Source organism: Jaculus jaculus, chromosome 6 (assembly GCF_020740685.1).
Source record: "Jaculus jaculus isolate mJacJac1 chromosome 6, mJacJac1.mat.Y.cur, whole genome shotgun sequence".
Lineage (NCBI taxonomy): Eukaryota > Metazoa > Chordata > Mammalia > Rodentia > Dipodidae > Jaculus > Jaculus jaculus.
The window spans coordinates 11567384-11580278 of NC_059107.1; the positions used below are offsets into that span (position 1 = coordinate 11567384).

The following is a 12895-nucleotide window of genomic DNA, read 5'->3' on the forward strand; positions in this document are numbered from 1 at the left end:
CAAAAGAATAAAAAGATCCAGTCAGGCGTGGTGACGCACGCCTTTAATCCCAGCATTTGGGAGGCAGAGGTAGAAAGATAGTCATGAGTTTGGGGCCACCCGGAGACTATATAGTGTGTTCCAGGTCAGCCTGGGCTAGAGTGAGACCCTACCTCAAAAACAAAACAAAACAAAACATAAGAATGAAAATATCCCCTTCACATAAAAGAACCAAGAAGATTAAGAAAAAGTAAGGGGGGGCTGGAGAGATGGCTTAGTCATTAAGGCACTTGCCTGCAAAGCCTAAAGACCCATGGTCAACTCTTCAGGTCGCACATAAGCCAGATGCACGAGGTGATGCAAGCACGCAAGGTCACACATGTGCTCAAAGTGGTACACGCGCCTGGAGCTCGACTACAGTGGCTGGAGGCCCTGGTGTGCCAATTCTCTCTCTCTCTCTCTCTCTCTCTCTCTCTCTCTCTCTCTCTCTCTCTCTCGCTCATCTCACATTAAAAAAAATTTTTTTAATAAAAAGATCAGTCTGTTGGGCATGCCTCAAAGTAAAAAGGAAAGAAATCGTAAAGGACTCAAGAGATCAGAGGTCATATGTGTAACAAGTGAGGAAATACCAAAGGCCTGGGCCAGGAAATTCAAATGCCAAGAGAATAAATATCCAAGACAGTCAAGAGGGTTATCATACACATAGCCAACCCAGAGCTTCAAGGATAATCATACATATGAAAAGTAGAAAGGCATCTGGAAACAAAATACATGTGAGAAACAAACAGAAAAGTGCCCAGGCAAGTAACAAGAGCCCTCAAAAAACCCAGGCCAGTCAGGCTGCCAACATAGAAGAGAAAGTCAGTACAGAAAAGTCTTTTGTAGTTAATTAGGATAACCTTTTGTCATCAGATTGACTGGTGGATTCAGGGCCTGAACTAGAGACCAGCCCACCCAGGTACGCTAGACTGGCAACAGCAGGGGCGGTGCAGCCACGGTGAATGAGAGCAGATCAGATGCTGAATCCCAGTTCTGCCAAGGCAGGCCACATGACATTTCTTTGCTCTACTTCAGAACCTGTCCAACTGTCTCCAAAAGGCTATCTTTCCCAGTGTGGTGGCCCACACCTTTAACCCCAGCACTCGGGAGGCAGAGGTAGGAGGATCGCCATGAGTTCAAGGCCACCCTGAGACTACATAGTGAACTCCAGGTCAGCCTGGACTAGAGTGAGACCTTACCTCGAAGAACCAAAAAAAAAAAAAAAAAAAACTTGACAGAATCATAATAAGGAAAAACCAAACACACTAGAGGCATTTGCTTAGAAAGCAAAGGTGGGAAAAACCAAGGAGAGAATTTTCATAGCATATAAAGGAACAAAGAATGCAATCATTTCACAGTAAGCCAACTGTCTGCATTCCTCTGGTGATTTCTTTGAGATTATTATGAGCCCTTTTTAAAACAAGCTTCTGAAAACAATACTATATTTTTCATGTCACACAGTCTTGACCTCTGAAACAGTCCCCTCGCTGTCTGGGCAACAGAGGCGTCCTAGAAACAAATATTCTTTGTGGTTCTTGTGATGGTTGTGCTAGAGACTGATCCAGATGCCTGCACATGCTCGTCAACTGCTCGACCACTGAGCTACACCTGCCCCTACACCCAAATATTTTTTTTTCTTTGTATTAAATATTAAATGTAAAAAAAAATGGACGGACTGGAGAGATGGCTTAGTGGTTAAAGTACTTGTCTACAAAGCCAAAAGACCCAGGTTCGATTCCCCAGGACCCACGTAAGCCAGATACACAAGGTGACATATGTGTCTGGAATTCGTTTGCAGTGGCTAGAGGTCCTGGTATGCCCATTCTCTCTCTCTCTCTCTCTTTCTTTCTCTACCTCTCTCTCAAATAATTAAATAAAAATTAAAATTTAATATATATATTTATATATAATTTATATACATGTACATATACATACACATACACACACACACACACACACACATATATATATATAGATATATATATATGTAAATGGCTCAGCAGTTGAGGCACTTGCCTGCAATGCCTAATGACCCAGGTTCAATTCCCCAGTACCCTCATAAAGCTAGATGCACAAAAAAGGCACATGCATCTGGAGTTTGGTTGCAGTGACTGGAGGCCCTGGCGTGCCCATTTTCTCTGTTTTTCTTCTCTCTCTCTCTCTCCTTGCAAATAAATAAAATATTTTTTAAAACAGAAAGAGGAAAAACTATGGATTTCTGGGTTGGTAAAATGGTTTAGAGAGTAAAGTGGTCACTGCTCAAGCCAGAGAACCTGAGTTCCCTCCTCAGACCCCCATCCATGTAAAGATATGGAAGCCGTGTTGTCGCCTGTAATCCCAGAATGCTGGTGCCGACACTGGTGATGGGATGGAAGATGGAAACAGAATTTCCCAGAAGTTCATGGTTAGCACAGCAAAGAATAGCAGAGTGAGAAACCCTGCCAAAATCCTCAAATGAGGTGGAAAGATGAAAATTGACTAGAAAGTGTTTGTTTCTCTCTGTGTGTCTCTGTCTCTGTCTCTCTCTCTCTCCCTCTGTCTCTCTCTCTCTCTCTGTCTCTCTCTCACACACACACACACACATACACACACACTGCAGTGCAGGCATCTACAATCACAGTGTTCTTATGGTGAGATGGGGGTGTGGAGATAGGAGAAACCCTTGAAGTTCATGGGGCAGCTAGCCTGGTGCACTCAGTGGTAAACAACAAAGAGACCCTGTCTCAAACAAAGTGGAAGGTGAGGACTAACACCTAGGGCTGACTTCTGACCTTCACATGTGTGCTATGCCATGTGCATACCTTCATTCACACAAACAGAGAGAGAGAGAGAAGTAGTCATGCCTTCACTTCCCCTTGCAGTAAAAGACTAGGTCGCCACTGAGATTGTGGATAATGTAGCATGGTGTTTTACCAATTAAGTAAATTGAAAAAGAATAAATCCAGGCTGGGGAAATGGCTTAGCAGTTAAGGCATTTGGCTGCAAAGCCTAAGGATCCCAGTTCGATTCCCCAGGACCCATGTAAGCCAGATGCACAAGAGGGCGCACGCATCTGGAGTTCATTTGCAGTGGCTGGAGGCCCTGATGCACCCATTCTCTCCCTCTCGCCCCCCCACCCTCTGACTCTCTGTCTGTCACTCGCAAATAAATAAAAATAAACCAAAAAGTTTTTTTAAAATAAAGGTGTGCACCACCATGCCCTGCATTAAAAAAAAAAAAAAAAAGAATGAATCCTGACTTTAGTGGATTCTCCATTGTCATGGGATGCATGCTTGCCAGTCGTTGGCATTGGCATGTGGGCAGTGTCCTTCCCTTCTCCTCTCCTCTTCTTGCTGGTTCTGTGTTCTTCTGAGCCACCAGAAGCACTTCCCCACTCTTAGCTAACAGATTCCTGGTGGTTTCCTCTCTATCTCTTCACCAGCCACCCACCAGGAAAACTCCTGAGTGGGAGAAAAGCAAGAGAACCCCTGATGTGCTCGTCTACAAAAGTGGCTGAGTGCAGAGAGCCACGTGCCTTCCTCATTCGCGTGTCCTTACAAAGCCCACAAAGAGTCCCTCTTCATCCACGGGTTCCCTGGCGTATTATCTACATGCTGTGCTGTTCCTCCTACCAGGACTACATACCCTTCATGGAATTTCCTACAGTCTACCAAATTTAGGAAGATTTATTTCCCCCTGTAGACATGCCCAGTTCTCCTATAAGCCCAAACATGGAAATTTTAAACTTAGAAACCAAGGTAGTCGGAACAGAGTCCATGTCTGGCTACTTATAAAAGCACCATCATGGGCTGGAGAGATGGTTTAGTAATTAAAATGCTTGCCTGTGAAGGCTAAGGACTCAGGTTCAATTCCCCAGTACCCACGTAAGCCAAATGCACAAAGTGATGCATATGTCTGGAGTTCATTTGCACTGGTTAGAGGCCCTGGCATGCCCATTCTCTCTCTCAAATAAATAAATATTAAAAATAAAAACTTTTTTTAAAAAAGTGCCATCATACAATGCCCAGATGCCATGTCCTGGCTGTTTCATGTGAGAGTTAAATTGTGGAATACCAAGACACAGCACCAGCCCAGTCTTGTTAGAAATGAGTGGAGGATACAGGAGATCTACTTCAGATGAACCTCTGGGGCCTGTTGCAATAATGCTATGATATATGGGTATCAGGCTATCCTTTTTCTCACATAGGATGCTATAGGTAGAATTTTCTCATTCCTCAGGTGTATGAGAAGACAAAATTATAACAAACTTACTTAATTTAAAGACCTTAACTAGATGGGTTTTTAAAACATTTTTTAAAACATGAGCCAGGTGTGGTGACGCACACTTTTAATCCTAGCACTCGGGAAGCAGAGGTAGGAGAATCACCATGAGTTTGAAGCCACCCTGAGACTACATAATGAATTCCAGGTCAGCCTTGGCTATAGTGAGACCCTACCTCAAAAAAAAATAAAAATAAAAAAACATAATATAGAGTCTGGAAAGATTGCTCAGTTATGGTTAAAGGCATTTGCCTGGGTTTGATTCCCTAGTACCCACACAAAGCCAGATGTAAAAAGCAGTTCTTGCATCTGGAGTTCATTTGCAGTGGTCACAGTTCTTGGTATGTCCATACTTCCTCCCCACCCCCATCTTTCTCTGTCTCTCAAATAAAAATAACTAAATAAATTAATTTAAAAATATTTTTAAGGGAGGGAATTACCATGGGATATATTTTATAATCATGGAAAATGTTAATAAAAATTAAAAAAAATATATTTTTAAATAATAATTTAGGGCTGAAGAGATGGCTTAGTGGTTAAGGCATTTGCCTGTGAAACCTAGCCTAAAGACCCATGTTCAACTCCCCAGATCCCACATAAGCCAGATGCTCAAGGTAAAACATGTGCAAGATTGCACATGCACACAAGGCAGCACACGTGTCTAAAGTTTGAGTGCAGTGGCTGGAGGCCCTGGTGGGCCAATTTTTCCCTTTCTGTCTCTCTCTCTCTTTCTCTCATAAAAAATACAAACTAAAATAATAATAATAATAATAATTTAGGGTTGGAGAGATGGCTTGGCCATTAGGCACTTGCCTGCAAAGCCAAAGGACCCAGTTTTGATTCCTCAGTACCCACATAAAACCAGATGCACAAGGTGACTATTCAGGCCTGGTAGCACACACCTTTCATCCCAGCACTTGGGAGGCTGAGGTAGGAAGATCACTGTGAGTTCAAAGCCAGCCTGGAGTACAGAGTGAGTTCTAGTTCAGCTAGAGTGAGATACTGTGGGTCCCTGGGTTCTTACTCCAGGGCTGGCTGCCCTTTCTCCAAAGGCATCCCAGCCAACTGTGGAGACCAAGGTTGTTGTGCCACGTGACGTGAGGAGAGAAAGAATTACTCATTCCTGGGAGTCAGTTCTGGTGAACAGTTCTCAGTTTATTGTCAGAGAAAATGGATTTATAAGCATTGGAGGGTGGGAAAAGGATCTTAAGGGGATTGGTGGATTTAAAGATTGCTAGTCTATGGGGACATTCATTGCAGCATGTAGGCAATGGTGGGCCAGGTGATCTGGGGTCTCGGGGGATGGGCTGTGTGAGGGTGTTGGCTGATAAGCAATTTCCTAGGCAACTAGCCAAAGGCCACAGAGTTATGGGCAAAGCCTAAGTCTTATCTGAAAGTCCAGGTATCCTGTGCTTGGAGAGGGAATGGCCTTACTTCCTGCCAATCTCAGGGTCTGGGATTTTGTCCAGGGGTCCAGGCTCACTGCAACCCACAAGAATGGGGGAGGAGCTCCCCTGCAGGTCCAGTACCCAAGATATGACCAGTGGTTCAGGCTGCTGCGACCCCTCCATAGCCTGGGGCCTTCGTGTCAGACAGTTTAGGTTTGCTTTAACCCTGGGCCTTGCCAATGTCCAACAAGATACTGCTTCAAAAGATGAATAAAGAGCCAGGCGTGGTGGCGCACGCCTTTAATCCCAGCACTCAGGAGGCAGAGGTAGGAGGATCGCCATGAGTTCAAGGCCACCCTGAGACTAAAGAGTGAATTCCAGGTCAGCCTGGACTAGTGTGATACCCTATCTTGAAAAAAAAAAAAAAAGATGAAAAAAAAGTAGCATTATTTTTTTCCTGGCTACTGTGACTAGTGCAGTTCTAAACATGAACGTGCAGCTATCTGAAGACCTTCATATATATGCCTGAGTGGTATTGCTGGGCCATGGCTACTTCAGCCATCAGTTTCGTGAAGAGCTTGCACACTGATTTCCTTATAGGATGCACCACCGACAGTGAAGACGGATCCCTCTCCACATTCTTACCAGCATTTGTTGTCATCTAGTTTCTTTTTTTTTTTTTTAATTTTTTATTTATTTATTTGAGACTGACAGACACAGAGAGAAAGGCAGATAGAGGAAGAGAGAGAATGGGTGCGCCAGGGCCTCCAGCCTCTGCAAACGAACTCCAGACGCATGCGCCCCCTTGTGCATCTGGCTAACGTGGGACCTGGGGAACCGAGCCTCGAACCGGGGTCCTTAGGCTTCACAGGCAAGCACTTAACCGCTAAGCCATCTCTCCAGCCCATCATCTAGTTTCTTGATGAGAGCCATTTTTGCTCAGGCTGAGATGGAATAAGCACTTTTAATTTGCATTTATTTCCCTAAAACTAAGGATAGTGAACAACTTTTTTTTTTTTTTTTCAACTATTGCTTGGCCACTTGGATTTCTTCTTGTGAGAGCTGTCCCTCCGTTCACTGGCCCATTTATTGATTGGGTGATTTGGTACTTTTAATGTTTAACGTTTTTTTCTAGCAGTCCACAGTATACCATCCCATCCTTTGACTCTGCCCTTCCTTCTGTTAGGTTTCTTGAACCTGGGAAGGGATGATACAGATCCCCCACTTAGGGAAGAGCATTCAATCATCACTTGTTGTCAGAAATTTGATCAGCTGTGATTCTCTGTCACTACGACAGCCCACTGCAAAAAGGAGATTCTGGGGCTGGAGACATTGTTCAGTTTTTAAGGCACTTGCATGCAAAGCCTAATGACCCGGGTTTGATTCCCCAGTACCCATGTAAAGCCAGATGCATAAAGTAGCACATGCATCTGGAATTTGTTCGTAGTGGCTAAAGGCCCTGACATGCCCATTCTCTCTGATTCTCTTCTCTCTTTCCTCGCAAATATTTTTTTTAAGTAGCTTCTGTGATCAAAGCTGACAAGGGCACTAATCAATGGTAATAAACAATCACTTAGGAGATAATTTCATGAGCACATCACATCCATTTAGCAAAACTTCTTTACTTCTTTGCTATGACCACACCAGGTCTATAATGCCAGAGTAAGGGGATTCACTTCCATGTCAAAATTCATCAGAACTCAGAGGGGATTCCCTGAGCATCTTGCACACCAGGTAGGAGGGTATTGTCAAGATTACTTTTTTTTTTTTTTTACCATAGTGACCTCTCCGATTAAATCTGCTACCATTTGTGTCAACTACTAAAGTAAAAGCGAAAACATGAAAGTCAATTCATAGGCTGGAGAGATGGCTTGGCTGTTAAAGGCACTTACTTGCAAAGCCTGATGACCCATGTTTGATTCCCTAGAACCCACGTAAAGCCAGATGCACAAAGTGACACATGTGTCTGGAGTTCATTTGCAGTGGAAGTGTGCTCTAGTGTTCCCATACTGTCTCTCTCTCTCTCTCTCTCTCTCTCTCTCTCTCTCTCTCTCTCTCTCTCTCTTCACTCTCAAATAAATAAAAGCATAAAAAAGGAAGAAAATCAACTGACATGGCTGATGTATATGACCTTATTCATTTAGACTGACAAATATTTAATTCTGGATGTTTGTTTCTCAACAAGGTCTTGGTATGTTGTGCAGGCTAGCTTCAAACATTTGATCCCACTACCACAGCCTCCTCAGAGCTTAATTTGTTCTTAAAAAATTGAAAGTTGGGCTAGGCATGGTGGCACATGCCTTTAATCTCAGCACTCAGTAGACAGAGGTAGGAGGATCACCGTGAGCTCAAGGCCACCCCGAGACTACATAGTAAATTCCAGGTCAGCCTGGGCTAGAGCAAGACTCTACCTCAAAAAAAAAAAAAAAAAAAAAAAAGAAGAAGAGAAAAGAAAAGAAAGAAAGTTGGGCTGGAGAGATGGCTTGCAGTTAAGGCACTTGCCTGTGAAGCCTAATGACCCAGGTTCAAATCCCCAGTCTGGAGTTAGTTTATAGTAGCAAGAGGCCCTGGCATGCCCATTCTCTCTTTCTTTCTGCTCTTTCTTGTGCTCTCTCTATATATATCTCTCTCACTCTCATACACACTATCTCACTCTCAAATAAATATTTTTTAAAAAGGGAATTGAAAGTTCCTTAAGTATTAGGATATTTAAAGGAAACGGAGTCTGGGGACAGGTAAAATTTACATCCAAGCCAGGAGTAAATTCTCTTGGGGAAGAAGTCGAGATGACAATGGGTCAGTTCCTGAGCTTTCTCAGAACAGCAAGCCCTATGCTTGTCATTCAGCTACTAACTCTTTGCTCTCTTTGTTCTTTCCTCCCCTTAGCACCATCGACTTCTCAGCCATGGGTCAGACTTCGTCTGCATCCTCTCATTCCGAGGCTCATGATTTGGCCTCCAGCATTGACACATGTCCTAAGAATCTCAAGATGGAAAGCAAAATCGTCTCTGAGGAAACCGTCACTTTGATTCAATCCTACTTGGAGGCAGGAAACCTTCACGGAGCAGTTATTACAATAAGTGAGGCTCTCAGAGGCATCTATACAGCCCCGCTGAACATTGCGGTGGCAGGGGAGACTGGGTCAGGGAAGTCCAGTTTCATCAATGCCCTGAGGGGTGTGGGACATGAAGAGGAAGGAGTAGCCCCCACGGGGATGGTAGAGACAACCATGAGCAGAACTCCATATGAACACCCAAAATTTCCCAATGTGACACTATGGGACCTGCCTGGCATTGGGTCCACTGCATTCCAACCACAAGATAATCTGAAGAAAATAAAGTTTGAGGAATATGACTTCTTCATTATTGTCTCTTCGGGATGCTTTAAACATAGTGATGCAGAGCTGGCCAAGGCTATTGCACAAATGAATAGGAGCTTCTACTTTGTTCGAACCCACGTAGACGTTGATATAATGTTCCTAAGAAAGAATTATCCTAGGAGAATCAACAGGCAGACAGCTTTAAAACAGATTCGAAATAGCATTTCAAGTGTGCTTCGGGAGGTTACCCAACAGGAGCCGCCCGTCTTCCTGGTCTCTAACTTTGATGTCTCTGAGTATGACTTCCCAGAGCTGGAGGCCACCCTCCTGCGGGAGCTCCCGGCCCACAAGCGCCATGTCTTCATGCTTACTTTGCCATCCATCACCGAGGCCATCATAGATCAGAGGAGAGATTCCCTAAAGCAGAAGATCTGGCAGGAATCCCTGAAGCCTAAGGCCTGGACCGTCTTTCCATTTAGAGGCTGGACCAACACTGACATGGAGAAGCTTGAGGAGAGTTTGAATCTCTACAGAGCTTACTTTGGCCTGGATGATGCCTCATTGGGACGCATGGCTGAGGATTTGCACCTCTCGGTGCAGAAGCTCAAGGAGAACATGAAGTCTCCACATTTGTTTTCGGTAGAGAAGGACGAGGCCGTAACAGACAAAGTGTTGAAGTGCGCTCAGCAGGTTTACTTTTCAAAGACTTACTATTTGCAGAATCACTTCATTGATATTGTGGCAAATGATGTTAAAACTCTCCTCAGTGAAGAAGAGCTTTTCACAGAGGTGAGTTCATTCACATCTAATGCTTCTCTATATTAGAAAGAATCAATAGATATATGGTTAAATTTATTGAAAGTGTTTTCTAGAGCCAGGTGTGGTGGCGCATGCCTTTAATCCCAGCACCTGGGAGGCAGAGGTAGGAGGATTGCCAAGAGTTCAAGGCCTCCCTGAGACTAGATAGTGAATTCCAGGTCAGCCTGAGCTAGAGTGAGACCCTACCTCAAAACACCAAAAAAAAAAAAAAGTATTTTCTACAGCTCTTGGGATCATCATGTCTTTTCCTTTTTAGACTATTATATAATGTTCTTTTGATTTTTTTATTATAAATTGTCTCTTTACTTGGAGATTATCCCCTTTATTGTTAAGAAACATTTTAGTTTACTATAGTTCCATTTGTGAATTTTTTAATTTTTATTTATTTATTTGAGAGAGCGAGATGGAAGAGGCAGACACAGAGAAAATGGGCACACCAAGGCCTTCAGCCCATGCAAATGCACTCCAGACGCATGTGCCACCTATGCATCTGGCTTACGTGGGTCCTTGGGAATTGAACCTGGGTCCTTTGACTTTGCAGACAAGTGCCTTAACTGCTAAGCTGTCGGGCACTGCCAGGTAAGCTGGTGGGCCTCAGCGTGACACTGTCTCTGGGTGCCTCAGGTGACCAACAGCCTCGAATCTCTCCAGAGACAATTGAACTCTCTCATGGGTGTGATACTTCAAAACCGTCTAGCCTTAGACCCCATTACTGCTGAACTTGGGGGGACATATGTAGTCTTCGGACAAGAATGTTGTTTTTGTTGTTAATGAATCAAACGTTGTTGAACAAAATGTTAAAACTCAAGCAAAGAGCTGCTTGACCACTACAAGCCTGAGGACCCCACCACTTGGCTCTCTAAACCTTTAGTTACTTGGCTTCTCCCACTCCTTAGCCCCCTCCTTGCTATAGGAACCCTATTGCTTGTAGCCCCTTGTCTCATCAAATTTCTCAGATAACAAATTCCTAATATTTCTAAAGTTGTTACTAATTGGGTCCTCATGTACCATGTAGCTCTATCTGGACCTATGGTAAATTATGAAAACCTCACTCAGGACGACACTGCCTCCAGTATAAAAACAAAGGGGGAGTTGTTGGGCACCAGCAGGCACAGGCTGGAGCCTTCAGTAGAGGGGTCTGAGCTGCCAGGTACGGCCAAGGACCCCTGGGCTACAGGAGGCCACTTCCTCTCTAAGCATGGCACACCTGAACTTAGGCTTTGCCCTGTGACCTCTGGCCATTTGCCTAGGAAACTCCTTAAATGGTATCAGCCAGTGACCTTTGCACAGCCCCTCCGCCTGTGCCTTCCCTTTACCATTGCCTATGTGCTGGACTGTATGCCCCCATGTGCTAATGAGGCATCAGCAAGCAACCTTGTACATCCAATCCCCTTAGGACCCTCGACTGCTTATAAACCCATTTCCCTACTGATCAAACCGAGCTGTTCATAGAGACTGTCTCCCGAAAATGATTCTTTCGTCATCGCGCTCGCTTACCACCATGGTTGCACCTTCCGAGGAACCGCAGCCGGCCCCTGAGGAACCTAAGGACCCTATACTAAGCCATCTTGCCAGACCTTTACTTTTCTTTTTTTTTTTTTTTTTTGAGGTAGGGTCTCACTGTAGCCCAGGCTGACCTGACCTGGTACTCACTCTGTAGTCCCAGGTTGGCCTCAAACTCAGCAATCATCCTACCTCTGTCTCCTGAGTTCTGGGATTAAAGGCATATGCCAATATGCCAGGCTCCATTTGTCAGTTTTTGTCTTGGGTACTTACTCTCTACAGAAAATCATTGCATGTTCAAATATGGTGAAGTCTTTCACCTATGTTTTCCTACAGACATTTCAGTTTCTAGCTTATATTAATCCCTTTGGAAGGGCGGAGACTAACTCGGTGGTAAAGTGGTTACTTCCCACGCATTACTTCTCTGCATTACCAGAAGAAAAAAAAGGGAGGGGGAGCTCTTTGACCCAGTGTGAGTTAACTTCTGACAGAATGAGAGGTTCAAGTTTCCATCTTTTTTGGGGATATTCAGGTTGCCTATTTGTCAAACAACCTGTTATTTTTCTGGTGTGTGTTTTTGGAATCCCTGTTGTGGATCGTTTCCTGAGTTCTTTCTTCTGGCCCTTTGGTCGCTGTGTCTATTTTCATACCACTCACATGCTGTTTTTGTCACTGTGGCTGTATGCTTAACTATACCTTAAAATCAGGTATTATGATGCCTAAGGCTTGGTTCTGTCTGATCAAGATTGCTTTGGCCAAGCGGGGCAGGGTGATGCATGCTTTTAATCCCAGCACTCAGGAGGCAGAGGTAGGAAGATCACTGTGAGTTCAAGGCCACCTGAGAAAGACTGAGACTCTACCTTGAAAAACCAAAAACAAAACAAAACAAAAAAACATTGCTTTGATCATTTGCCATCTTCTATTTTTCCATATGAATTTTTTGGATTCAATTTTCTAGTTCTATGGAAAAAGAAATGGCTGTTTTGATTGGGATTCCATCACTGTTTGGTAATTTTCATTGTGAACGTCTTTCGTTTCCTCGGTTAATTTTGTTTGTTTTGTTTCATTTTCTTTTGTTTTTCGAGGTGGGGAGTCCTACTAGCCCAAGCTGACCTGGAACTCACTCTGTTGTCCCAGGCTGGCCTCAAACTCTCGGCGATCCTCCTACCTCTGCCTCCTGAATGCTGGGATTAAAGGTGTGTGCCACCATACCAGGTCTTTCCTCAGTTAACTTTATTCAAAGTTTCTGTTTTCCTTTTCCTGCTTTCCTTCCTTTCCTTCCTTGTATGTGTGGCTATTGTGAACAGAATTTCTGTCATGATTTCTCTCAGTTCTAGAGGCTGGAAATCTGAGCTCAAGATGTTGGCTGGTTTGTGCCCTTTGTGGCTTATAGATGATCATCTTCCCTGTCTTCACTTGGTCTTTCCTCGGGAATGTGTGTGCTCTAGTCTCTACTTCTTGCAAGGGCACAGTCATAGCGAATTAGTGTTCTCTGAATGGCCTCATTCAAACTTCATTACCTCCTTGAATTACTGTCTCATATAGTCAGATCTGGTGGTATAAGACATATTATTTCAATTTCAACAAA

At 44.0% G+C, this 12895-nt stretch overlaps 1 protein-coding gene across 2 annotated transcripts in view; it reads left to right on the forward strand.

Moving 5' to 3' along the window:
- Positions 1 to 12895, forward strand: part of LOC101614769 — a 35737-nt gene that overhangs the window by 18132 nt on the left and 4710 nt on the right. The window contains exon 4 of one of the 2 annotated variants that reach the window (XM_045152170.1): positions 8550 to 9774. In XM_045152170.1, the coding sequence (XP_045008105.1) occupies positions 8572 to 9774 (1203 nt within the window). In that variant the 5' untranslated portion in view covers positions 8550 to 8571. The remainder of the gene's footprint in view (positions 1 to 8549; positions 9775 to 12895) is intronic. The other variant, XM_004657298.2, reaches the window with a different exon arrangement.